At 40.7% G+C, this 27,847-nt stretch overlaps 1 protein-coding gene across 1 annotated transcript in view; it reads left to right on the top strand.

Annotated features, from left to right (window-relative positions):
* The first annotated feature begins 7,709 nt into the window (after window positions 1-7,709).
* The window catches only part of pdzrn4 (PDZ domain containing ring finger 4), a 37,064-nt gene continuing 16,926 nt past the window's right edge, over window positions 7,710-27,847 (top strand). Inside the window, exon 1 of the mRNA XM_039791123.1 lies at window positions 7,710-8,184. Coding sequence (XP_039647057.1) covers window positions 8,116-8,184 — 69 coding nt within the window. The 5' untranslated portion in view covers window positions 7,710-8,115. The remainder of the gene's footprint in view (window positions 8,185-27,847) is intronic.

The raw sequence follows: 27,847 nt of genomic DNA, 5'->3' as shown, positions 1-27,847 counted from the left end.
AAGAGGCCCACTTGTGCCATTAGTCCAGCAGCAAGACCTTGGAGCAGCAGGGGAAGACTTCTCTAATCAGTTTTATTGGAGCTATGCTATTGGGTTAACAAAACAGGGTCAGGCTCATAGCCCAGCAACTCTCCTGCGGATAGGGGGAATCCTGTGTGTATTTACACCCTAAGGCCATAGCACAGATAATGTCTCTCTACCTCTCTTATGCACACATACACTCACTATTGGTCGTGGGTGGAACCTGAGACTCAGCTGTGTGGCAGATGAGCTACTTGGTTTAGATGCTGTAGTCTCGCATTGCCAGACCTATCTCCACAGCGCTGTGGAGGAAGGTCTGACTAGTCCACACAACATTCCGTGATAGGAGAAAAACATGCTCTGGTTTATTGGCATTTCTTTAAACCAATCACAATCGTCTTGGGCGGGACTAAAGCCAATTGGAGCAACAGTGCCTCTGCAAAATAGCCTCGGAAAGGAACTTGTTTAGGTGGAACGTGTACATTCAAAAGTTGTTTTAGTTGTACAAGAGGAAACTCAGATTTGACAGCTAGTCTAGCTACCTGTCTCAATTTACCCTGCATAGATCTAAGGGAGCAATTCTCCATAGTCCTCATACATCGACTGGAGTTTAGAATACCAACACAGAGACAGCGGAAGGTGAGGGACATCCAGCCGAAAATGAGGGACATCTGGCAGAACCTCCGGCGGCACCGGAACAATCCTGTGAATGAAACCTTGTTGATCACAACTCACTGATATTTGTATATTTGAATGGATGATAACCATAGTATGAATAAATGAAAGCTAAATGCTAAATGCTAGCATGCTCAAAACAACAATGTTAACATGTTGATGTTTAATGCAGATATGTTTAACATTGTCACCATTTTAGTTTAGCTTGTTAGCAAGCTAATAGTTGCTAATTAGCACTAAACACATCACATATCAAGTACAGTTGAGGCTGATCATTGGTTTGTAGTATTTGTTCATAAACCATAGTATTAAATAAACTACATTTTTGGACCTAATGGTGTCACTGAAAAGTGAAGGGCTCATCAAAATTTGTCCTGAGGTGGACATGAATAGTCGTGTTTCTATTCAATTGTCCAGCTTGAAAAGTTGCAAAATAGAAATGTGAATAAGGCGCGTTTCCATCAACTGAGTGAGAGCGAATAAACTAGGCTACGCAAAGCATAGTTTTATCAGAAGTTGATGGTATAGGCTACGATTTACGCATTGGCTGTGGTCTGCCAGTAAACAGAGTTGAAAAAGTAGAGGTTGCGAACCGGAAACAAAACAAGTCACCTTGGCCATCTGACCCATCTACTATTCAGGAATTTATTTCTGTTAAGCAAGTTTTATATTGGCCATGTTTCATAGTGTCATACTGTTCGTACAAATTAATGCAATGTTATGAGAATATGCAGGAAGACTTGTTAAATGTTAGTACTGTCAACACTCTTTTAGCAAAGACAAAAACTACCTTAAGCGAGCATACATTGTTTTGCGCCAATGAGGAAGTTTCATCGAACCTTGCTGTTTTCATAAAGCTTTTCTACTGCTATACTTCAAAATGGCCGTAAAAATATGTTCGTGAAAACACAAATGTCTGTACCAAATTTCTAGTCAATCCGTTCTAGACTTATGGAGACATTTCACAACTGAAATTATGAACCTTATGGTTGTATCCAGGAAAAGTCAGGGGGTCACCAAAATCAGATTCATCCTCTAGTCACCTTGGATCTCTGTACCAAATTAAATTGTTATTGCAATAGTTTTTGCGGTATTTCGGTCCAGTGCTTGAGCCACGCCAAAAACCAGTTCAAGGTACAAACCAGTTCAGACGAGTTAAACTTTCTCGTAATTTTGTTAGTGTAGCTGTCGCTTCTTTCAAGATGTAAATGTCTTTCCGTTGAACAAAGGTCTTTCATGCTTCACAGCCTGATTTTGAGTGCATTCAAGCTGCTAAATAGTCGAAGAAAAGCTACGGAGGGAAATCTGAACCTGTGTCCCAGTGCCTGAGGACAACTCCACCCTTATGGGCTACTTGACCCTGCCCAGCCAACGTGGTGTGGGGTCAGCTGGTCAGACGCCAGTTTGGCTGCTAGCTTATTGAGTAAAGAAAATATAAGGGTCTCATGTTGCCTGTGGTCATGCTGCACTGTGGTGGTTAAGTTGCTGTATATATTGAATAGTGAGCAAGGAAGGGGGAAACACAGCCTCCGGGTGTGTGGTCACAGTGGTTCAAAAAATGTTGCAATTTGCTTTTCTAAATAGCCTTGTTAAATGGAGCAATGACAAAGAAAGTGTTAGCGAGTGATTCAACAGTGATTTGACATGTTTTAATGGCTGCCACGGTTTGTCTGATGCCAAGCTCTGAGCAGTTTCATTATCACACGCTTTGTCTGTTTGTGTACGTGTGAATTTGAGTTCATGTGTCTACCTCGCTTTGCCCAGCTGCTCAAAGCACACAAGTAAAATTGGACTTTAAAAGACACTGTTTCTACAACAACTGACTAATGAATGATTTTTGCCAAACTGGCAGTCTGCAAATTGCGAACAAAAGGTCCCTCTGTGTTTTGTTCAATGGATCCCAGTTTTGTCTTTTCCGTACTTTTGTGGGCTTGACCGCCTTTTGTTTCTCTTCTAACTCTGCTCGTAATTTGATAATTAAAATGAGTGGAGCCATTCGGGCATTTTCTTTTTTTTTCACAGAGTCAGTCATTTTGCTTCAACAATTGAGATCAGGAGACAATGAGTGGAGGAGAGACAATCATTATGAGGATTGGATCTGAATGCTGGCCTCCTGTAAAGTAATTAGACAGTAATGAATAGTTACAATGTAATTACTAGAACAAAAAACAGAAAAGGACGCCGCTTTTCAATTACCATCACATACCATCATTTCCCCTTGGCCTTTTGCTGCGTGCTGTAAGTAGCACTCTAATCGTGTTTTTACCTAGATGAATGGTTCAGAGTGTTAAATAATGTATGGGTTATGGCTATTGAGAGCTGTGTGTTGGTCGCCCTCAGGCTTCTCTCACACCATTGGCTTTGAGACGCTCAGCTGTCTACGCTAGCAGAAATGATGCTGTTTTGCATTGATCTTTCCATCCATGGCATGACATCTAAAAGTCACATTAAAAGAAAACTTTATCACAACAGGTGGTTGAGAACTGATTGAATATTTTTTTATATAAGCAAGTGAAACCAGCAAATTGGACTAGACAACTCTGTCAATCATTCAATTGAAGATTACTATCAGAAGTAATTAGCATGTTTCCTACTGGTAATAAAAAGCTTTAAGCTCTGTTTCCGACTGCTCTGAAACAGAATCTTGTGCTGGTTTGAACTTCAACAACTGAGACCAAAACAATCATAAATGACATTGCATAAAGGTCACCCTCAGATCATCATAAAACTAGGATTAATGAGTACTGAAGGAGTTTTTATGTATTTTATGTCGTGTCCAGAATGTGTATATGCCGATGTGCTTCAAAGCTTGTAAGACAAAAGTTTGCACTTGTAACTAATTTAACAGCAGTTTGTTGGTATTCTGCAGGGCAGCACAGAACGAATGCGTGATCATCGTTCCTGATTAGATCCGCTCTCTACCCAGGACGCACTGCTCCGTCTGTCGTCAAGGATACTGTGGCCTTTGAACATCTTCGGTGAGGGATTCACGCAGCTATAATTACCTGCTGTACCTAGAACTCGGACTGCTTTAAACATTTTCAGTTTATACTAAGATTTACTGTAGATTCAACACTGAAATGGATCAGAGAGCCCACCTGACAAGTTTCTATTTTACAGAGAGGAACGTGCGGAATGGCCAATTTTCTTTCCATCACAGCCATATAGGACATTATGCTAATGTGGCGTTTCAGGCTTCCTTTGAAGTGCAACACTTTTCCCCTGCAGCAAGCTATTTTTGGTTAACCTTTGACTGATGGCAGATCCCACTGACGGACTTTACCATAAAATATGAAATGACCAGTACAGTGGTTTGAACCCTCCTCACCCTAAAGTTAACTATCTGTCAAAGACTGTATTGAGTATGACACCACTCTGCTGCTGCATTGCCAGTCCAGTTGTCAGACATCATCGACGATGAAGTACATTTTGTTTGTGCAATATTCCTCATATAATTTTTCATCTGCAGGGTTCAAATCCCACGTCTCTTTAAAGTTATACGAGTCTCTTCAATTTTATATGAGAACATGAGCCAGACATCTGTCCAGTGTCTCAAGTACACAGAGGCAATAGAACAGGGTGATGAAACCGAAGGCAGAAATTGTAGAGATGATGGAAAGTGGATGATATGAACAATAAAACCGATGGTGATAAATGACCACAATGATGATTTCACCTTGTGTAGAAATGTCGTGCGTCTCAGATTTTCCCTTCAGTGAAAAGTGGAGGAATGATATGGAATATTTCACGTTTTTGTTGAAAATATGGGGATATGACTGTGTGTTCTGGACACATGTTTAGCCCTCTGTGTCCGTCAGCAAATCTGAGTTTACGGATCACAGTGGCAGTTTCACCAGAGTCTGGTAAGATTGCTAATCCCATACTCAGACTGCAAACATCAGCACTGAAAAAGAGGTGGAGAGACCAACAGAAGAGAACAAAACAACAAAAGAGTGGCCGGGTTAGCTCAGTTGGTAGAGCAGGAGCACACACACACATATATATATATATATATATATATATATATATATATGAGAGAGAGAGCGAGAGAGAGAGAGAGGTTTACTCCTCGATGCAGTGGCCGCAGGTTAGACTCCGACCTGCTGCCCTTTGCTGCATGTCATTCCCCCTATCTCTCCCCTTTCATGTTTTCATCTGTCCTGTGGAAATAAAGGCCTAAAATGCCCGAAAAAATTATATTAAAAAAAAAAGAACAAAAGAAATAGAAGAACCCTAAAGTTCATCAGGGCGGTGATGTCACCCCTAAGAAGTCACCTTCAGAGGTTGGTGGGGAAAGCGGTGACCTCATCAGAAAAGGACAAGAGAGATCGGAGAGAAAGGGTTAAGTGTTATCTGGGGGGCTGTATCTGGATGTGCTCTGACGCCCTTGACTGAACCACTATGGTCCTTGTACCTGCATGACTGGTGATAAGGAGGATGACGCATCTGCACCCTCTGTTCATAGTCTTAGTGACGGCTATTCGTCAAGCAGAGCGGGCGTATCTGCCTTCTCCATAAGACAAGTTCCATAACAGATTTTATACTGTTGGCTAATGCAATTTATGAATTGCATTGTTAAATAAATAATACTACAGTGTGAACTGTACTGACATCTTGTAAAGAAAGAATAACTCAAACCTATACTTGGAACATAAGCACTTGAGTAAACACACAGTACAATACCTTGTTAAGCATTGAGTGACTGAGTTCCATGCTTCCCATTGTAATGCTGAAGGCTACAGGCTGAGGGTAGAATGAAAACTGTGTGATGCCATCATGTCAATATGGACCAACATCTGTGAGGAATGTTTCCAGCACCTTGTTGAATCTATGCCACAAATAATTAAAGTGCTCATATTATGCTTTTTGGCTTTTCCCCTTTCCTTTATTGTGTTTATATATCTTTTTTTGTGTGCATGTAATAGGTTTACAAAGTAAAAAAGCCCAAAGTCCACCCAAAGGGACTTACCATCTCCAACAGAAAACATTGTTCACAAACTGCTCCAAACAGCTCTATTGTAGTCCAGCCTTTACTGCTGTGACAAACTATAATGCTCGCCTAGCTGCTAGCGTGGCACGCCCTCATACTCTGGCTCTGACTGGCTTGTAGTGCTGACCTAGCTACTGCGCATTTGCGACTCCTAACAAAGATGGAATAGAAGTGAGATGCCTCACTCGGTAGCTAAAACGGAGAGCTCAACACACAGGGTGAAAAGAGGAGCTGCAGCAATGTGCAGTACACCAAAAAAGATGGTGTTTTTTGAAAATTAAACCATGTAAACCTATTCTGGTACAACCTACATAATCCAATTATGAACCTGAAATGAGCATAATATGAGCACTTTAAGGCATTTCTAAAAGCAAAAGGGAGTCCAACCTGGTGGTACTAGCAGGGTGTGCCTAATAAAGTGGCCAGTGAGTGGGTGTATATGTATGTATGTATATGTTTATTTCTATATGACAGGATACAGAACGCAATGTCTGGAACATCTGCACTTTGTCAATTGTACTGCGTAGTGTACCTAGTTTATGGCGTAGTCAGTGTATGGCGTAGATATGCGGCCTGCCATTTAAAAAAGAATCTGGGACGAGAGAATACAAAAATTGTGATCGCTATTGTCGGTAGCTTGGCAATTTAAAAATGTTATGTTTGTGCAAGAAGTTTCTTGTCATGCTAGTGATGATTCTCTCTGACCAATCAGTGGTCTGCAGTGTTTTAACTCCACCTTCTAGTATCAACTCAGCTTGCTTGGAACCTCTACCAAGGTGTTCCCCAAAAAGTCAGGTACCAGGTACTATCCACAACTTTTGCCATGGAAAAACAAAAAAGATCCAGGAGAGTCAAGTCCTACAATGCAGTGGAAAAGCGTCTGGTACATAACCAGCGTTATGTGGGCTTGTTACAAAAGGGGGGCCATGGAAATGCATGTCCTATCATCTCCCATTTTTTAGATTGTCAGTCAAACACTGCCACTGCCATGAGGAATCACTCCCCTAAAGCTTAGACTATGTTTCCACAAATATGTCCAAAAGTGTTTTGAAAACTGGGCAGCATTACAGTCAAAATGCATTTACTGTGGCAACTTAACATAATTTCTGGTGTGACAGTGTTGCAATACCATCACTGCTCTCTCAATTGATATTAACAGCATCGCAGAGTCTTTCATCCTCTTCTCTCCCCTTTTCCTTGACTCCCCCTCTGTCCCCTCACCCCCGTGGTGAGGGGCCAGTTGGGCTGGAAGCTAATTTGAAGCCAATCAATACTGGTCTGTGTTTCTTCCTGTGTGTGTCAACCCAGTCCGGTGCCCTTGTCTAACTGCCGGCAGAGAGAGAGAAAGAGATAGAGGGAGCATCTGTTTGGTGACTATCATTCTCTGACTGTAAATCTATGGAGGCCACTAAACACCACCACTCCAACCATTGTACTGAGTGCAAAAGGCTATCTGATTGAATCCAAATGAGATTGATTTCTATGCCAAATCCAGTTGTCAAATGGGGGTGCAGACAAATAGCCCTCCCTGAAACATGATTAACTTGCATTTTAACTCCTGTTTGAGTTCTTTTGTATAGAAATGTAGGGATTTGGCTTTGGATTTTTTTTTGGTGGTGAAATGTGTACACACAGATAAAAAAACCAGAAGCACTCTTGAGCACACAAATACACACACACACACACACACACACACACACACACACACACACACACACACACACACACACACACACACACACACACACACACACACACACACACACACACAACATTAAGCATGTCCTTCACTTTGCCTGCAAGCAACAACACTGATGTTCAGATACTGAACCTGCCCAAGATAAGACCAGTCCCCTCCCTCTTCTCCCAGCCCCTTTTCCTTAAACAGCCAATGAGGAAGCTGTCTATTCATGAGCCGGAGTAGGAGCAGGCATGTGTAGGCAGCCTGCCACAGGAGGAGGTGTGTCTCCATCAGCCAAAAGTGTGTGAGCGTACGAGTGTGGGCTCACACTGAAAGAGGAGGTGGTGAAGAAGAGAGAGAGTGTTAGGCATGCAAGTGAGATTCAAGGGAAGGAGTGACAGGCAAGAGGGAAAGAGAAGCGAGGTGTTTTTACTCATCTTACCACTGATACACTCCCCACACACACAGAAACTGAAGGAACTACATCCACAACATCTACTAAAGCAGTGAGCTGATACACGTGGGTGTGTGTGTGTGTGTGTGTGTGTGTGTGTGTGTGTGTGTGTGTGTGTTTCCCGCGCTCGGAGCGACAGAGGGGATCTCTGAGGATACACGAATGAGAAAGAGGAGTGGGGGAGCCAAGGAAGAGGAGCCCGAGTGTGTTTCGCCCCAGGGGGAGCTCACACACACACCGTAGACAGCACGCACACTCCAGCGGGCACTCTGCACTGTTTCCCTGACAACTAGAATGGGCTGCAATTTGTGCACCTTGCAGAAACGGGAGGAACACTACAAACTGCTGTATGAGATTGCACAGGTAAGTGAGACGTAAAGTGACGAGAGAGGAGGTTTGGTGGGGTTGATAGTGGGAAGCATCACTGTGATAAACTTCACGGCAGCAGAGGCAATGATGATGATTATGATGGCAGGAATGGTTTGAGAATTGAATTTGCCTTCCAATTTTGCCCTCCAATGAGCAAGAAATGTTAAAGTGAGACAGGATAACAAGAAGGAACTGAGAAAAGTCATTTGAGAAAGAGGTGAAAGACAGGTTGAGTGGGAAACCAGGAGAAAAGTGGGAGAGGGACATGAGAGAAATGTACAAAAAGGAGTTACTTCCAAGCAGCCAGGCAGAGATCCAGTGTGTGTGTGTGTGTGTGTGTGTGTGTGTGTGTGTGTGTGTGTGTGTGTTTGTGTGTATTCCTCTCTCCATCAAAGTGAGGGGAGCTAGTTATTTCTCCTGAGCAGCAGGAGATGTGGGAACAAGTTGAGCTCTTTTTCCTGCGCTGGCTCCAGGGGAATTCATCACAGCTCCTCTTGCCTGTGACTGAAGCAATACAGTTCAAAGAACAACCGGCAATTGTGTTCTGCTGTTTTCTTTCTGCTAGCTGTCAGAACTGGACTTTTTTTTTTTTTTTTGCTTCTTCTGACCTGATGTGACAGTTTTTACATTGCTGCTGCTGTCATGTCAAAAAATACTATTCAACTTCTGTGATTTATTTTTTTTTAAACATTTTTTTAATGCTTTTTATTTGAAGGTATATTTACAATATGTGTTGATGTAGATCGGTGACCGTTGGCACTTTTTTATTCATATAAATTACCCCAATTAATCAGCAGAAATGAAATATCAGGATATCAAGAAATACATATTTTCGCTGACACTCTCATTATTACCTCCACAAACGATCATATTGCGCAGTCATTATGAGTAGTAAAACACTGTAAATGTATAACTTGTCATCGTGTATTGGGCTTGGCTGGAATGTGTTGATTAGATAAGTGTCAGCAAGTGTGAATCTACTGAAAAAAAACCCATCTCCAATGCCATTCTTTGAGAAAGAAGAAAATGATGTTTGTTCTCTCTGATTGCTTTAAAAAGTGGTGGTCAGTGGTATTTGAACAGGTTTGTATCTGTTCATGTGAACTTTAAATTAAATTACAGAAGAAGATAAACATGTTGGTACATGGTTTTCTACAGCAAAGGTATGATTAAATACTGACTGTGTGGAAACACGTGCTCTGGGTTTTCTCTGTTGTTGAAGTACAGTACGGGCGAATGTGAGACCAGCAGCAAGGATTCATTCATCATTTAGTATGTTACACGGTTACAGACGGCAGGGAAACTGGATACATGGATACATTGGATGGCATTATGAGAATGAGCTGTTGTTCATTAGATTTGTAATGTAAAATATATCATACACTACCATCTAAAATATGCAATCGTGTCAAAAGTGTGTACATTTATAGCACTGGTGGGAAAGAAACTCTTACTGTGTCCAATGATTTTGATGTTGATGATCTTGTTATAGGCTCTGTAAAATGTAAGAAATACATTATAACGACCCCGACCCTACATTGCTACGTGCTGCTTTTACTCCCAGCTCTGCAGTCTCATACTCATTATGTTCTCTGACTAAATTCCACCATGCTTTAATGAGATGGTGGATGTCTGTGTTGTCTGCCTGGGTGGAGTGCAAGAAAATTAGCCATGTCAGTTAAAGGAAACCCTAGAAGGGCATGGCTCCTTTCATACCACTGAGGTGAATTAAATAAACTGGCTGTAACAAAGGGATAACTATAGTAACCCACAGAGCAATGAACTATGTGTTGTCTATTTAAATACATTTACAAAGGATGTGGCTGAATAAATTATAAAGATAAATAATATTGTTTGACATTTTGGGAAAAACATTAGCATTCTTGACGAAAGTTAGTTACAGTAAGAATATTGATACAGATCTAGAATTACATGTTGACTGTACACTGCTTAACATACAGATTGTATGGATTTGCTGATTTATCTTACAGTTAACTGGACTTTACATATGGCACCAAAAACAACTAAAGCTCAGGCAATTTTCATTTGGCATAACATAACAACATATGTATGATTGTATCATAAAGCATGGCGTTGGAGAACATAAAAGTGGCCCTTATGGTTTCCTCCCTATTCCGCATCACACTGTAGGTGTCCTGGCGCTGTGGCAGACGTCCAAGAATATTGCGAGTGTGTGTGTGTGTGTGTGTGTGTGTGTGAGCGAGCACACCCGCTTACTGTTAAACGCTCTGTGGTGTGCATGTGACACTCAGCGAACACCTACAGTTCTCATTACCAGTTCAGAAGAAAGAGAGAAAAAGAGAAAGAAAGAAAGAAAGACAGACAGACCTCACCAGGCAGTAAGTGTGTCAGTGTGACTTTGTCCCGAAACTCCGAGGCTGAGGGGATTCGGCAAATCCAGAGAGACTCCTCAACAATCCCTCTGTCTCTTTTATCATTCCAGACTCATTTCTTCTCCTCTCCTTTTTCATATGTTCTCCTTCTCCATAACCTTCATTAGTCTCTCTCCCCCTCTGTCTTTCTCCCTCTCAGCAATCTGTTCCTCCACTCTCTCATTTTACTTTGACAACACACACACACACACACACACACACACACACACACACACACACACACACACACACACACACACACACACACAACACTACATATTCTAAAAGTGCTTTTGTTCAGTTGTACTTCTAACGGTGCTGCACAACAGGCTACCACCTGCTCATTATACCAGTGGAAAACTAAAGGATGCTGATACTGTACTGTAGTAAAAGCAGGGGATAAACCGTAGAACAGGTGCACAGTGACGCTGGACTGGAGCTTTGGGATAAACTGTAAACTCTCGTTTGTCCCTAGATACTTTGGTGATGTCATATTCTTGTGTGTCTCTCAATCCCTTATGTCTTGGTCCTGACCATTGTGATTTCATTTTAGAGCACTGAGACATTTGAGAATAACAGGTTGATTTTGTTGGAGTCGATTCTCACATCGACTTTATAGACTGTATAAAAAAGGGGGTGTAGCTTCCGGGTCTGAAAAGTGCTTTAAACCTGCATTTTTTTTCTAATGGCCAGCAGGGGGCAGCTCCACTGGTTGCAAAAGTCCAATTGTTTAGAAGTCTATGAGAAAATGACCCTACTTCTCACTGGGTTTATTACCTGAGTAAACATTTTCATAAGTGAGTTTATGGTCTTAATCGCTAGTTTTAAGTGTTTTTCAATACAGCATGATGTTCATTTTGTAAATAATGGTCCAATTTAGAGTAAAATAGACAATAAAGCAGGGGATGATGTAGAGTGTGGCTAATTTGTGATTGACAGGTCGCTGCCATGGCTACCTGCCAATCAGGATAGAGGCTTAGTAATGCATATTCATGGCACTGTGTACATTTAAATAGCTGCAAACTTGTTTTTTGGTGTTCATGTTTTCGTCTTCAGACTTTGACCCTTTTACAGTGTGTTTTCAGTTCATGAAAGTTAATTGTAACATTTTGTCACCTAAAATGTCTTGTTCAGTATTCGGATTCACCCTGCTAACAAAGCTAGCTAGCTTGCGCTAGCATTAGGTTGTAACGAAAGTTGCAGCTTTTCAACCGGCTATGTGTCACTGCAGCGCGAACAATACATGCAGATGAACCATGCCAGCTCCCGGAGCAAAAGTCCGCCGGGTGATATGTGTCAGCCGGTTGAAAATCGGCAAAGTTTGCCTCTTTAGCATTTAGCTTAAAGACACTGGCTTATCACCCAACCCCAGCTTCCCCCCCTTGTCCAAATATTGGCACAAAAAATCAAGATGCACCAAAATGCCAGTCTCTGTCCAAAAGTGTTCTGGTTCTGGTGAACTTTGACCCTCAAATATGCAAGCCATCGTGACAGTGCTGACCTTTTAGGGGACGGAGAGCCAGGGAATCCAAAATGGAAGAAACTATAGTAGCTCATTAGCTATGTTGCACCATCCAATTTCCCCTCCTCTGTCGGAGTATAAACAGCTCCACAGACGAGAATTGTTTGCAGAAAGGAGACAGGAGTAATATCTTTTTTGAATTAACTGTGTGAACTTTTTGTCCCGTTAGAAAACTGAGTTAACAAGCTTGCTAACTGACCATAAGCAAGCAGCTCGCAAGCTCCTTCTCCAATAAAACTTTTTATTGAATGAAATTATGTACAATCCTGACAGCAAAATTAGGGGTGATTTTTCATTTTAGATATTAAATGTCTTTTGTGGATGAAACAACAAAACGGACTGCAGCTATTTTTGAGTTATGGTAATAACTTCTCACCCAAAATGGATATAGTGTTTGGAACAGACCTGTTCAGCACCTTCCATTTTGAAAAACTAACGGAGCATTTCAGAGGCCAATTCCAGTTTTCATGCCGCAGGCCTGCCTTGGTGTCTCCGGCACCACAGTGGCTATCTCTGTTCACACAGCTGCACTATTCTGACAGGACTGCTGGCTGCCCGACCCCTGCTGCCCATAGGCCACTGAGAGATTTATGACTCTCGCAGACCATTTACATTCAACGTTTCATTTGTGATTTTGTGTGTGTGTGTGTGTGTGTGTGTATCTCTGCACACTCACACACGAGCTCCATTCTGGCTGTAGCAATTGCCATTCCATGTATTTTGCTTGTGGCTGTGTTAAATTGTCCCACACTCTCTGGCTGGATACATGTCTTTTGTCCTTTTAGTTGCAAAAAGTCAGCACTATTGTATCACACAACAATGCAAAATCCACTAACTACTGTGTGTGTAATCTGTTTGTTTTCTAGGAAGAATTCCTGATTAATTAAGATTCTAACCAAACAAAAGCATGGCTTGTTGAGTGCAGTTCAGTCAGGTCTAGTTCATTTCATTGTGTGTCTTGTTAATAAGTTCAACTATCAGATGTTGGTTCACATATATCATATATCGCCTTTAAAGATATTATCCTTAAGGCAATATATCAAACCCCTGACTGGAAGTGCACAGACATTTTGGGCGGCAGGGGCTCAAGGAAAAAAAAATACTTTATGAATAATTATTTAACACAACTCAGCTTACCAATTTATCTAATTTCCCTTATGCAATTGTTTAATAGATTTAATAAAAAGTTAAACTCAACAAAATAATCATACTCTTTAGGATTCATCAAGTTAATCACAAACACCAAAGGTTTTTGTATATATTTAGAATAATCGACTGCACCAAGGAGAGGGAAATAGTTTTGTTTATTTTGCAAATGGCAATAAATCATTTTAAATATTTTAGTGTTATTAGAATAAATAAAACTTCAAAACATCTTTTTTTAAAAACCTCAACATGAATCTTCCCACTAAACTGAAAAAGGCTGTTGCTGCAATTTTGTTAATTTTACAGGAAAAACACTGCACCAATAATGAAGAAACACTGTTATTATTAGATGAGGAGCCTATGATCAAAATTATGAAGTTACTGTTTAATGCAGGACACTTTTTTCATGTTGTGGTCAATATAGAGATATTGGTCTATTTAGTTTCAATGTCTTCTTTTACTCTAATGGAAATAAAACTTCCAAATTTCACTTTCAGATGGTATTTGGTTTAGGCTGCATCTGTAGATTTCTTCTAAATTAATCTACCTATTTAAACATAAGATTTCAGGGGAATGACTCGCAACTCATTAAATGGGGAAGTTCTGTCTATCTATGTTTAGTTATTTTGTTTATCCTGTTCACCTGCAGTGCCTTGTCAAAGTAATGCAAATTAGCGCATTTTAATGAACGCCTAATTTGCATATCAATGTAGCGATTGTAATGACGTTATTAGACACTGATTTTACTGTAGCTGTTCACCTGGAGTGTCTCCATTAAATACAGTCCATCAGCCTGTAGGGCCATGATGCCTCGGCTAAACCTTAGCTAACTTATTAAATAAGCTAGTAGCTCATGCATGCCAGCAAGGCAGAAGTTAGCTATTTGTTTTGTCTTTTGGCTAATTAGCTGTAAACTTGAGACACTGGCTGCTTAGTCTTTTGTTCATCACCACTCGCCTCCACACAAGCCAAGAAAAACTTTCTGGTGTAAGAGCTGGAAGGGACTGCTGCCTTTCTGCCTGCCTGTGTGTGTGTGTGTGTGTGTGTATGTGAAAGTCTAATCTCCCGATTTGATATTTAGATTTTTAAGTCAAGAAATATATTTGTTTGACAGGGAAGCTGTGTGCAAACAGGAATATATACAGGCTATATTAATTTATTAGTTCATTCATTATTCACAAACTTCCATATGATATACTGTACGTATACCACAGTAACAAAGATATTACCTTTATGTTGCACCTTGTTTCCCCCTCTTTGTACATACACGGGTGTGTGACCCAGGCCAATCTTTGGCGTGAGCCTGTCCTCCAGAGACAGATGCTGTGCCACATGTCCAGCCTGTTAGACAGCATGGAGGGGGCTAGACAGTCACCCCTTCATCCCACCTCCCGTCACCAACTACGGTGTCCAGAGAGTGCCACACAGAGCAGGGGAAGCTGTGGTCAGACCCACACAGCCGTCACCTCCATATGGTCACCTCAGACCTGGACCGTGACTTCATCCAGATAGGGATGCGGAATATGTCGGTGCTATCGGTTACATCGGCCTAAGAGGATGCAGAGAGACGTGTAAAGCAGAAAATGAAAAATAGCACCTATAACTGCAGTCTTCATGCACCTTTTGGGTCCTAAAATGTGCTACAGATGACCAGCAGGGGAGGATTCATCAGCTGTCCACTTATCAGAGAGGCACAACACTGATCCTGAACTGCCTGTCTCGGTTTCTCTGTTGGGAGTTTTTAAGAAAGTATTGAATAAAGTGACCTTTTCATTTCCCCTGCATTTTTTCGGCCCAACATCTTGTCTTCCTGTCTGTGAGGGTCAGTGAGTTCGACCTTTCCACCTGTGAATGTAATTCGACTTGACAAGTCTCTCTCTCTCTCACACTTGTGTGTGGTTTTGAATGGCAGTTTTGTATTGCATGTCAAAAACGGGAACAAATTTCTCAAAACATACATCTTTACTTGCATTTAAATCCAGTCTTATTCTATCTCATTTTACTGCAAAAAAAAAGAAAAGTTTAATGATCACATTTTCAAAGCTTTAGAGATACTAAATAATAAACTTAGGATAAGGGTCCCCCAAAAAGTGTTAATGTAGGATTATGGAAATGAACTCTGCTGTTGAACACAGATCATCTGGTGTCTTCCATCATGGTTATAGTTGCTTGTTGGAGCACAGCGTGGCGGTAATACTGCGTGATTTAGAGGTGCATATGGCCTCGTCATCGGCGCGGTGAGTAGCACGTCTTTTGGTCGCCGGCCAAAACTAGAAATAGGAAATGGGTGATTATTCAGCGTCAGGTTAGTTCCAGGTTAATACGGGGAAAAGCACCCTGGTGTTGTTGTGTGTGTTTGCTCGCAATTGAAAATCTGGACAATTGGAATAGAGATATTTTTGATTTTACTATAAATTAATTTTTGTGTATGTGTGTTTCCTTGCAGCGTGTGAGTGACAGGGATGATGACAGACAGCTTTTCATTCTGTACATCGATGTCCATGTGTAGCTGGTGTCTTTCTTTGTGTTATCTGTCTGCCTGGCTGTAAGCAAACACACACAACTTTCTTGCTCAGTGCATGTGTGTGTGTTTGTGTGTGTGTTTGTGTGGGGGTGGGTGGGGAATCACCAAGTCAGGGGAAGACAGGTCTGGCGTTTAGGGGGGAACAGCAACACTCGCCGTTTCGCTCCACCAGCCAACGATCTCCCCCTGCGTTGGCTCTGATAAGCCCAGGATGAAAGCCCTTTTTTGTGGGCAGAATGACACTCCTCATCCCCCCCACCCGCCCCCCACTCCTGTCTCCCCCTCCTCCTGTCTCCCCTCCACACAAAGCACACATGAATCATGTACACACAACTACACAGCATTGTTAAGAGGTATGCCTATTTACACATACTGTGTACATTCATGTACCACACAGAGGGAAAAATCACACAGGGTCCATCCATTCATCAGCTTTATGGCGTGTTTTCCCTTTTTTACGACTGTGTAAAAATGTCATTCAAGCTCTCAGTGCCTGACAAGAAGACTTATCAATTGTTATCAGCCTCTAGCTGATTAACATACTCACTGATCGGTCAAGTAGCCTGGCCAAGATGATAGGACGGGGGAAAGAGAAGGGTGGGGGTGAGGGAAAAATGGAAAGGTAGAGGGGGGAAAAAAGGGTGTGAGAAAGAAAATAAAGGGAAGCATGAGGGGAGAGAACCAGAGCGAGAAAAGACGAGCCATCAATAAGTCCTTTAATCCCTCCATTCTCCTCATCATAAGTCTTGCCCTTTCCTCCTCCTCCTCCTCCTCCTCCTCCCATCACTTATCAGTCACCAAACACAGTTTTAAGTCCGTTCCATTCCACTGCCACTGTCTGTCTTCCTGCCTGTTTGTCACTGTCTGTCTATCCGACTCATTAATACACTTTGGCAATTACCCCGCCCTCTGAGGTGCCACACATTTTCCCTGCATGTTGGAAAAACCATGCAAAGAAAGATCTAGCGATGGAGGCCGTCTGTCAGTCATGTGTGGGAGGGAGACAGACTCTTTTTGTCTAGTCTCAGTGTGTGTGCTGTCAGCCGGTGATTGTTATATGTTTTGAAGCCAACCTTGTGCCAGAATAACCCAATAATGCACCTTATGGCCACACGCTGCAGGCTATGTTTTGTCAGGTTACACAGATGTTACAATGAACCATCTGGAGGTGTTATGGATATGTTGCAGGCATTTGCTGCTGCACGACACCACAAAAATGTACACATACCGTACACACAAAACATGCACAAAATATTTCCCTAGATATTTAGCTGTTTTAGGGGGAAAAAAATGCTAAAAAACAACTTCTGAGACTTAAAAACCACCTAACATCCTCCATATTAGCATAACATTTTTCTTTTCTTTTTTGGCAGTGAATGTGCAATTCTCATCTGACACCAAATGTCAGTTAAACTATAAAAAGAAAACCACTTTTTTTCCCAGCTCTTTTTTCTCTATGCCAAGAATTTCTCCATCATGTGTAATCATTTGGGGAAGACAGGGGTATTTGTTACAGCTTTTTTCAAAGAACAGTGGCTCTGAGTCGAGAACAATTAGAGCTTGTAATGTCGGTGATGATGTTTTCTCTGACAGCCACCATGACACCTGCTCTATGGCATGTTGTCAAAGCGAAATAATTCAGCATTTAGTGTGTGTCTTGATAAGGCTGTTAGCTAAAAGCTTAACAATGCATTGTTGCACTGCCACTGCCAAGTGTGTTCTGAACCCACAGGGTGGATCATGGGTCCAGGTGGTCTAAAGGGAGATTAGGTTACAGCAGGGTGCCGGTGTTGAATTCCCACTTAACCAACTTGGGTTTAGGAGTCATTAGGCCCATTCAGAGCCTGGCAACGAGTCCAGTTACAGATAGAATAACACTAAACCATCTGCATAGTAGGGGGGGATGATTACATTTAGCACGGGGTGTAACCATAAGCCTTGTGTTGATATGGGAAATGCCCTCAGGATGGAGAGTGGCTGAAGTAATGTGGATGGGTCTTTGTTGTTGTTGTTAGTTTGCGGAAATGTATTAGATTGTCTCTTCTGTGCTGTAGTTTGATTTAGTCTTGTTAGGTATAAATTATGGCTGTAAATATGTTACAGCAGGTGCAGGCAGTACATAACGTAACACAGGCTCGTTCAAAACAATGAGTGCAAATGATTTTCTTCAGAAGATGGTTAAGACAATTAAAGAATGACATGCTTCTCTGTTGAACATTTCACAAACGTTGTTCAAGGCATATCTTCTGCTCATCCTCTTGTTTTCCAACACCAGTCTTGGTGTGGGTTGAGTGTTTTCCCTAAAGTGTCATGTCAGAAAAATTCACTTATGTCTGGAATTGTTCAAGCAGAAATCCTCCAGAGATGTGTATTTTGGTTTAAAGGAAACCTTAAAGAACAATCCAACACTGTGAAAATGAGAGAGGAGGAAGGAACTTAAAACCACTTTGTGCAAAAAGGCTTCCAAACAAAAACTGTAAAAAAACACATTATTTGGCATTCTCTTCCAAAATGACCCATATGTGCGCTTCCTGATCTGATGGCCCCTTTGGGATTTACATTGCTTGTCTGTCTGTTGCAAAAATGACTCATTGGGTATGGTTTAGACACAAAAGCTAATTGGTTTAGTTTAGGGAGAGATTGTAGTTTGTCAATCTACACTCATACTTCTTTTCTGAGCTTTCAACCATCAGTCAATAACATTTTCTCATTGCCATGGAACTGCAGACGTTCAAACTTTCCATCATGCTGAAATATTTTACAACTTCTCGTACATGTTGGCTCAAAGTCACACACTTTGCTGACCCACCATCCAACCTGATTTCGCCCCTAAGAGTTTTTTCTGTACTAAAACAATGTCATGCTACTACTACTACTACCGCCTTTTGATACATAAGTCATACCTTACATAGCCAGAAGACAGGTAAATGTAAACTAAGGTAATTTAAAAACAATCAATGTTGGTGTTTTTCTCATGGTGATGATCACATGTTGCATGTACTGTATGTATTTATCAAGGAGGAAAGTAAGTGTGTGGAGGTCAGGGTGATGGATGGGTGTGTAGCATGTGTGACTTTTATGCATGACTGGAGTTTGCATAATGTCCCCTTTTTTATTAACCATAATGGTAACCCAAACTGTAATGCTTTCCCAAATCTTACATTTTGAAAGGAGGAATTTAAAGAATGTTGACAATGGACATAAATAAATTGAATGCAATCCAGAACTTTGCAGAACGACACTCTTGTCTAATTATATGGTTGAATATTCAAAAAGATCAGATGTGGGACATACAAAGTAAAAAATCTCTCATCTTCCTGAATGCAATAGTTCTTAGTCAGCCATCATCATTACAACATGCTTCATGGCCTTGTTACATGCAGATTCTCATAAATGAGGCCTGTGACCCATTTTGAGAAATGGGGGTTTGATTTAGAGTCAATCTGTGATACAGTCTGAAAATTACCCAAACACAGTCACTAATCATCTGACTGATAATATGTTGGTGGCGGATGTGATTAGTCGTTGACTCAGTCATATTGTAGACTTACATTCAGCTACCTGAAACTGTCAATACAGTCTTGATTAAGGCGGGCCGAATGAGGGGTAAATTGCACCACAGTGTGTCTCTCGCTTAACTAACCAACCATGCTTTTGGATGAAGGTATTTTTCATCGCATTTTCTTGCCCGCTCACAGTTAGTGGAGTATGAGGTCGTTTTTCTTCTCCACCAAAGGGGCGGACTGGGGAGGCTTCATGTTATGAATAATGCTAATGGGTTAGGTGCTTCCAGAGAGCATAAACATGCATCACTTTAAAATGAAAAAGGCAAAGGTTTGGTGGGAGGAGGAAAAAAAAAAGGAACGTTCACACTCCAGGCTTCTTAAAAAATACTTAATTTTATGCAAAAAGCAGCACGTAAATCTTTTATTTTTTTATGCTCCCCACTAAAATGTTTTCACTTTCCAAGCTTTAGCATGTTTTGCTAATTATGCCCCTGCATCCGGAGCTGGCTCTTTTAGCCTTGAACCAATCTGTGCTCATGTGAATAACAAGATTCATGGGAATACTTAATAAGTTTTAAATTTAAGATTAGCATTATCCCACTGATTTATGATGTAGATTAACTCACTACTAAAGGATTTTGAGTTCAGTGTCCAATCATTTTGCATCTGGATTGCCGTCTTAATTCAAAGATTATGAACTTGGGAATGTTTTTCTGTTACATAGTTATGAGTCTACAAAATGCTTTAAGCGATGAGAGGCTATGCTAATTTCTGATTTATTCCATCAGTGTTCATTCAGTCTCAGTTCCATCTCTGTCTGTTTCTTCACTGGTGTTTGCATGTGGTGTCAGTTTCATGACACCATTAAACCCCTGCTAGTGTGTCTGTACGGTTTACCCTCAGCACTGCCGTTGCTTAGATCCAGAACAATGAAAACAAGGACAGCAGAAACTGAATGGGATTTTAAAAGAATTTGCATTTACTGCTGTTCTCAATCAAACTCTAAAGAACACTTGTTTCTTTTCCCAAAATAACTCAAAATTTTTGTTAATTTTGCTATTTAAAGAGACAAGTTCCTAAACACTACATATCCAAACTAAATATTTATTTTACATACATTTAAATTCTATTACCATTACTGCCAGATCAACCTCTAAAGATAATAATCATACAACATACAATAGATTATTCAATTCTTACTATTAAATGGTGTATCTATCATTCATCCAGTCCATCTCCCAGTACTTACTCTACCCTGTCTGTGGCACTCAACCCCATGCTCATTGGATCCCACTGAAAGAAAATCTCAACAACAAAAAAATGGGTCAAAAAATAAATAGCTTTTTGTAAAAGACATACTAATTTCATGATATAGCTGGGCACTGCAGTTTTTTTTTAGCAAAGTTACTCAAACAGGAGAAAGTAGCACAATTGTTGGGGACTATTTTTAGCAGCGGATAAATTCAAATTTGGTGCATTGGCGGGTTCTATGGCAGCAGAATGGTGTCTGTGTGATTGAGTAAAAAAACTACAGTGCCCAGGTTCTTGGTAGTAAAAGAATGTGTCACCTAGTGGCTCATGGATGTGTTTTTAACACTTCTTGGAGGTCTATGGCACAGAGAATTAAACTATGAGGCTTTCTACACATATTGTTATTGTCATTTGTTGACAATAACAATATCACCAGTCTTGCTTTTTAAGCTAAATAGAGTACAAGAATAAATAACATGCTTGGATGGAGAATGTATGTTCAGCTTTCCCATATAGAACACATAACCTCTTTGTGAACTCAGCCATCTGGATGAAATATGTGGCTCTAATCGGTGACCCCCGTGAGCCTAATTCAAACTCATCGCTAGTATGTGTCGAGGTGCTGGAGGAAGGGCCAATGTATTGTTCAGCCCAGCTCACTGACTGTTGTTTTAATGGCAGATGAGAGATTAATGGTGATCTAATGACTGTGGGGAGGACACAGCACAACAATAGAGTCCTGGCACAGCGCAGGCCAAGTACATTAGTCAGTCTGGACAACTATGTACATGAATGCACATACACACATATAAAAAGTATACATGTGTGAAATGTATTAACAAAAAACATCCCAAGCAACAAACACATATGTACAGAGGCACGCAGAGTGAAAATGTCTATTGATTTGTCTGTAAAGAAGTTTTGCAGTCATCTGCCATCAGTGCACCCTGTCTCATCACAAGCAAAACAAATGGAGCTAATTCTCAAACCCGCCAACCCCCCAATGTGACAAAAGAAGGCTAATTTATGCATTGCCGACATGGTGTGCGAGGAATAAGAGTGTGTCAGCGGGGCTGGATGCTCACTCGTGGATGGGGGTAATTGTGATTTGGTTGCTAGGATGTTGAGGGTAATGAATGTCTTGTTGATGCAGTTTGTCATAACCCGTGCCATCACTGGCTGCTTGAGGACACAGATCCTATTAGTTAAACACAGACACATTGTCCCTACCATGATGCATGAGCCCACCAAGCAGAAGGCATTTGTCATTTTATGTGAGAAAATGAAGAAAACTGCAAGGCTACAGTAGATGTTGATAAGATTGTGGATTAAACTAGGCAATGTGAAGCAAACCTCTTGACTTTTGCTATTGGGTTTTTAGTCGCATAAAGACATTTTTTTAATTGGACTTCATTTGCTTTCCATTACTTCAGTGATGATACAGTAGGAGGTTGTTTTTTTCTCTTGAAAGTATCACTAGCACATATGCTGCTGTGGATGTCTTATGAATAAAAGAAAATGCTCATATTTTAATTCCAAAAAGCAGAATACAAGACAAATCATGTTTCATTCCAAGGTTTTACCAATGAGAAGTATCTGTATTCATGAAGCCTAATTGAAAGGAAGCCTGCCTTGCATGTGGAAGTGGTACAAAGAGCAGGAAATGAGATGGTTCTTAATGCATTCACTGACAGATGATAACCTTTGATTTCCCACCACTTACATCAGAAATGGCTGCTTGGAATGACAGTCACAAGTCAACAGTCTCTGATGCCTGCATGCATGTTTCTAATGCTGGTGTTGTCATGCTGGGGTGAGGAAAGATAGACGTGAAGAGCTGGAGAGGAGAAAACCCTTGAGACACACAAAAACACACAGGTACTGTAGAAACAGAGACTGATGTGCTTTGGCAATATGCAGTGTTTTTTACCCACTGGATCTAAATTAAATGGGCTAACTTACATTGACAATGCCAGACAAAAGGGGAAATAAACCATTGACAGCAAGACAAAGAAAAACACTCCACATACAGGAGAATGAGAGAAATAAAAATAACTAATAAAATTAAATCAAAAATCCATTCCAGTCATTTTAAAGACAATAGATATACACGTTGCCATAAAAGATTAATATAATTTTTTCGTTGCATATTTTAAGCAATGGTGCTCATGTTATCTCACCTTGTTTTGCCAACATTCAAATGCAGAAACGGGTAAACAACAGTAGTGTTTGAGTCAGGTATTGACTCCACGGGGGTCATATGGACCCATCAGTATTCCATCTAGGGGGTATGTTTCAGCAAAAGTCAAGGTATGGCAATGTGACATGGCGTCAAGGACCTACTATGTTATTGAAAACTGTTTAAACAGACATGTAGCTCTCTCTCTCTCACATTCACAGTGTCTAATGTTTGCATGTAATGCACAACTTGGAGAGAGCAGTGCTTTCATTGTATCTATTTTAGAGCATATTTCAGCACCATGGATAGCGATCGGATTATATTAAGTGATGGATATGTAGTTTTCCCACTTTTGGGAATAATGACAAACTGCTGAAGTCACATATCCAATATTGCTGTTGTTGACATCTCTGTCTCCACTTTAGCTGAGCTAACATTAGCGAATGTTATAGTTTTACGGACTGACAGAACAAGCTGCTGCTCAGCTCTAAATGACTGGAGATCCTAATTACGGTGATTAAAATATTAATGTAATGTACTTAGAGTAACTGAGGGATTCCAACTATTTTTTACTGTCTACTTGCATTAGCTGTTGGTCAGTGCTCGACTGCTACCTAGCTAACGTGACAATGAAAATGGCGTGCACAGGCAGCTAGCTCTACATGGTTTATTGACCTACTGACTCATCCCTCTGTTGGTCTTTGTATAATTTTGATATTTAAAAATTTTAAAGGATTGCTTGTTTTATTCCACTCTCTTATCAGATAATAGCAAACAGTAACTTCATAATTTGGCTAACTCACAAAATACATGCTGATACAGCTTATAAAATGTAAAACATGAGAAGGCTGCCAGCATTGATATCCCAACCATGATTTTATGGGGGACAATTGGGCGTAGCGATGATGTAGTGACAAGACATCAAAGGGGGCAAAATCGAATTCTGGCTTGGATGAAGATTGTCTGAAAATTCTGGGAAATGTTGGAAGTAATCTTTTGTTTTAGCCCTCCATTGGAAGGTAGCAGCGTATGATCAGCTGCAGAGCAGCAAAGTCGATCTTGTTGAAGGACACTTCAGCAGTGCCAATGCTTCATGATGAGGGGCTTGAATGCAGGATAACCAGTTGAAGGACGGGAACACCAGCCTGTTACTTAGATATTAATGAACAGGGACATGTGAAATGCACTGATTTCTGTTGTTGCTGTGAGCCTGTGAAAAGCCATTTTATGCACACCCCTCTTTTGCTAAAAGTTCATACATTTTAAACTTTTAATGCTCCCTCTGAAGCTAAGATCTAAAAGCTAAAACCAGCCAGAACTGTGAAGAGCGATTCCAAGAGAAAACACAGATACTGTGTGATGTAGAAGGGATTGACCTGAGCAGGCTACTTAACATCCGTCCCGACAGCCGCTATTTAATCCACCTTTCATGTTGTCATGTGGTCTTCCTCCATGCAGAACTAATTGGTTGTTTTTGCCTGTTGTGCAGGAGCCCATGTCTATGAAAAACTGTGAAGGACACTCATTACAACTTGTACAGACACTCTCAGGCGTGGACATAGATGCAATCATGGGTGCAGACGAGCACATAAACACAGGCAGGAAAAACTGAACTGCATTTGGTGAATAAGGGTCCTAATAGGAGCACTGAGTGAAAATCTCCTTGAACCCATTGCCATAGCTTATCACACACATACACAAATACACACATATGTATGCACATCACAAGCTGCCACTACTACTACCAACACAAACACACATCTTTCGCATCCCCTTCCACACTCTCTCTATCTGATTTGCATTTTGGTTAACACTCTAATTGCCTCTCATTAAATACCTTGTCACTTTGATTAATTGGTGCGATACAGAAATGTAAAACAGCGGAGCGTTACAATGAATAGTGAACAGTTTCTGATTGGGAAAGACAAACATTCCAGGCTGAAAATGCAAAACAGAGGTGAAATCTCACTAACTCCTCATGCACTTTTAAGTTGAGTCAGGGTTTTTCTATTGCGCTGAAGTTAATCTGTTAAACTCTGAAGAAAATGGAACAGTTAGGAGAGTTACATAGGGTTAAATTTAGCATTTCGACTCAGAGTTAGCATGACAGCAGTCATTTACCCCCAGTCATTTACTCGGCTATAATTGTAGTGAATTATATATTTTAGCCACTCTTAGCCACATTTTACACAAAGCTAAGGGATTCTCTATATCCTTTGAAATGACAGGTGCTGTAATTGTACAGTAGCCTGAGTGAGAAGTAGCCTAATATAAGAGTTTTTTTCCCAGTTTTTTGACTTCAGAGCACAATTTAAAAGTTATAAGAAAACTATACCTCCCTGATGTCTACAGTTTGAAAAAGTAGAATGTCATCTTTCAAAAGTTATGTAATTTAGAGAAAATCTGGATTTTTCAAGTTAGCAACTAGCTAACAATGGGAGGTGCAAACATAGCACTCGCCACCTTTGTTGAGGAAAATTAGGGAAATGTAAATTCTGAACAAAAAAATTAAAATGTCAGAGCAAGCAGTGCAAACATCCAAAAGCTTCTCAAACAAACTTCAGTTTTAGATAAATCATTTATAAAAATTACTTGCCTGTGAGTCCAATCAAAAGTAATCACAGAAATTAGCACCCTGGATTAACTGCATAGGGAACTACTTACGGGGCAACTTGCTAACCAAACTAGCTGCCTGAAGTTGCCTCTAAATCCTAGTTTAGATTAGTTAGAGGTCAGATAGTTTAGAGTTATTGTATAATGTTGAACTTTAGCTGTAGTAGAATGTTTTGGAAAGACACAGTTTGAAGAATAGGGAAAAAGGTTTATTTCAACCCTGTCCTTTCTGTTTTGCTAGCTTGCCCTAGGTGCTTGTCACACATGCATCAATGGCATTGTGGTTTTCTCATCCCGCACAAGGCAAGGGTCAATGCGATTCAGTTGACCGAGCATGGCCCACCAGTTGCACAGCCTGCCACTCAAATTTATGAAACCATCATCTTCTTTGCCTCCGCTGCACTAGGTGATATTGCATGTCAGAGACTTTTATTATTGAAATGAGACATTTATGACAGTGAGCTCTTGCCACATGAGAGTGGCCTCCTGAATCATTTCAATGCAGCTGAAGGAGGAAGAGAAATGAGATTTGACAGATTATTGAAACACACCACCTGCGCTTCCTCACTCATCACAATATGCCAATTTCAATGTAAAAACAATCTTACTTGTATTGAGCTGAGGTTCACAAAAATCATGATCTGGGGGATTTATAGGAGAAAGCTTGCTGCTGGTGTTGTGCGCTGTGCGTCCTCAGAGGCAGACGAGGTTGGTGTTGAATAGGCAGGGGGTCTTTCGCAGCTTATTGTTTCGTGGTCCATTGTAAGCCTATTCAGTATGAGATACTGCCATTATTCGGTCAAACATGCTATACAATGCAAACAACTGCATTGTAGAGCTGTTTTAAGTCTGTAGGAAGCTGATGTAATGTTTAAACTGTGTGTGTGTGTGTGTGTGTCCGCTTCCATTTGCTCACAATGTCACCATATCTGTCAGATTTAGCTGTGAGGTTGAGTGGTTTCCATCACGCTCTTATCTCTGCGCAACACCCATTCACATTTACACTCACAAACACACACACACACACACACACACACAAACTTATCTCTGGGCTTTCCTTATCACTCTACTTTGTATTCAACAAACCCCCCCCCCTCCCCAACATTTTTTCTCCCTTTTTCCACCCCCCACTAGTAACCCAGTATAGTCACTGATGTGTGTAATTGGTGCATCACAGGCAGCAAAATGTGACATTAATAGCTGGTAGCAGGGCCTTGCTGTTTGATATATGTGTGATCTTAGAAGTTAAAGGTGCCTTTATTGCATAAACTGTAGAAATAATGGATGTATTATCACTGATTGGTTTGTCGACTACCATTACAAAGCATAATGTTTGGCAATTTGGCCATTGCCCTCTTGGTTTTTTGAAACCGGACATGACGATTTTTGGACAAGAGGGTGGAGCTGGGAAGGATGACGCAGCCAAGCCAATGATCTAAGCTGAACGCTAATGAGGGAAAGTTACGAATTTTCAACCCTTCTGAAGCGAGTCATCCGACAGTGACATTTCTTATAGAAAATAGTTATTTTACCTTCATAAAATTAAGGTATTTGGCTAACTAGCCAATCTGTCTTAGCCTTTTACGCCTTTTTCACAACTTTACTGTTTCTGTAGTCACTGCCTTTTTTGGACCAGCATGGATTGATTAGATTAAAAAAAGACAAAGAACATACAATAAGTGTATCAAGGTGTAATAACAAACATACAGTAAAAAGTGGGCCGATAACAAATGACATTTTCAGTAAGGGTTGTAGATCGATGATGACACACACACACACACACACACACACACACACACAACACACACACACACACACACACACATAAGATACAGCATATTCTGCCCTCCAAATCTGTAGCACACCACTTTGAACCTTGACCTTTAAAGGAAGAGTGTTTGGACAGACGAGAAGCTTGGTTTAGGGCTACTGGGAACCATTTTTATTGGCAATGGTAACCTTTAACTTGAGAGGTATATGAAGGCTATGCTAGATTGTTCATTACAGCCATCCCTACGGACTACCTTGAACTACTATTTTTAGTGTTCTCGTGGAGCATTCATGGGTTATATCAGATGATGTAATGAGTTGATATTGTGTCTCTGTCAGCTTGGTCTCAAGAGCGCAGTAAAGAGAAAGGGAACTTGTAATCAAAATGAAATTAGTGTTTGATATTGATGGAATACAAACATCTACACGTCTCAGTACGGATATTGTACTTGCACGTATAGCTTCCATGCATGCTTGCCCACTCACACATATAGATAAAGAAAAAGATCCCATTCGACCATTCCTATGTATTACCCAGTATTTGCAAGAGTAAACAATAATATCAGAATAAGAGAAAACAGAAAAAACAACACAGAACAGAAAATGAGGATATTTCAATGAAACATAAGAATGGTTTTGATTCTGAATCATTTTGCCCAATTTACATCTCAACTGACTCAAATCTTAATGCCCTTCTCTAACTTGTCTTCTCCTCTTTATTTCCTCATTTGTGGTTTAATTATCCCTAATGCT

This window comes from Perca fluviatilis, chromosome 23 (genome assembly GCF_010015445.1).
Source record: "Perca fluviatilis chromosome 23, GENO_Pfluv_1.0, whole genome shotgun sequence".
NCBI classification, from domain to species: domain Eukaryota; kingdom Metazoa; phylum Chordata; class Actinopteri; order Perciformes; family Percidae; genus Perca; species Perca fluviatilis.
The sequence above is the reverse complement of the archived record's forward strand: the minus strand, read 5'-3'. Positions and strand labels throughout refer to the sequence as shown.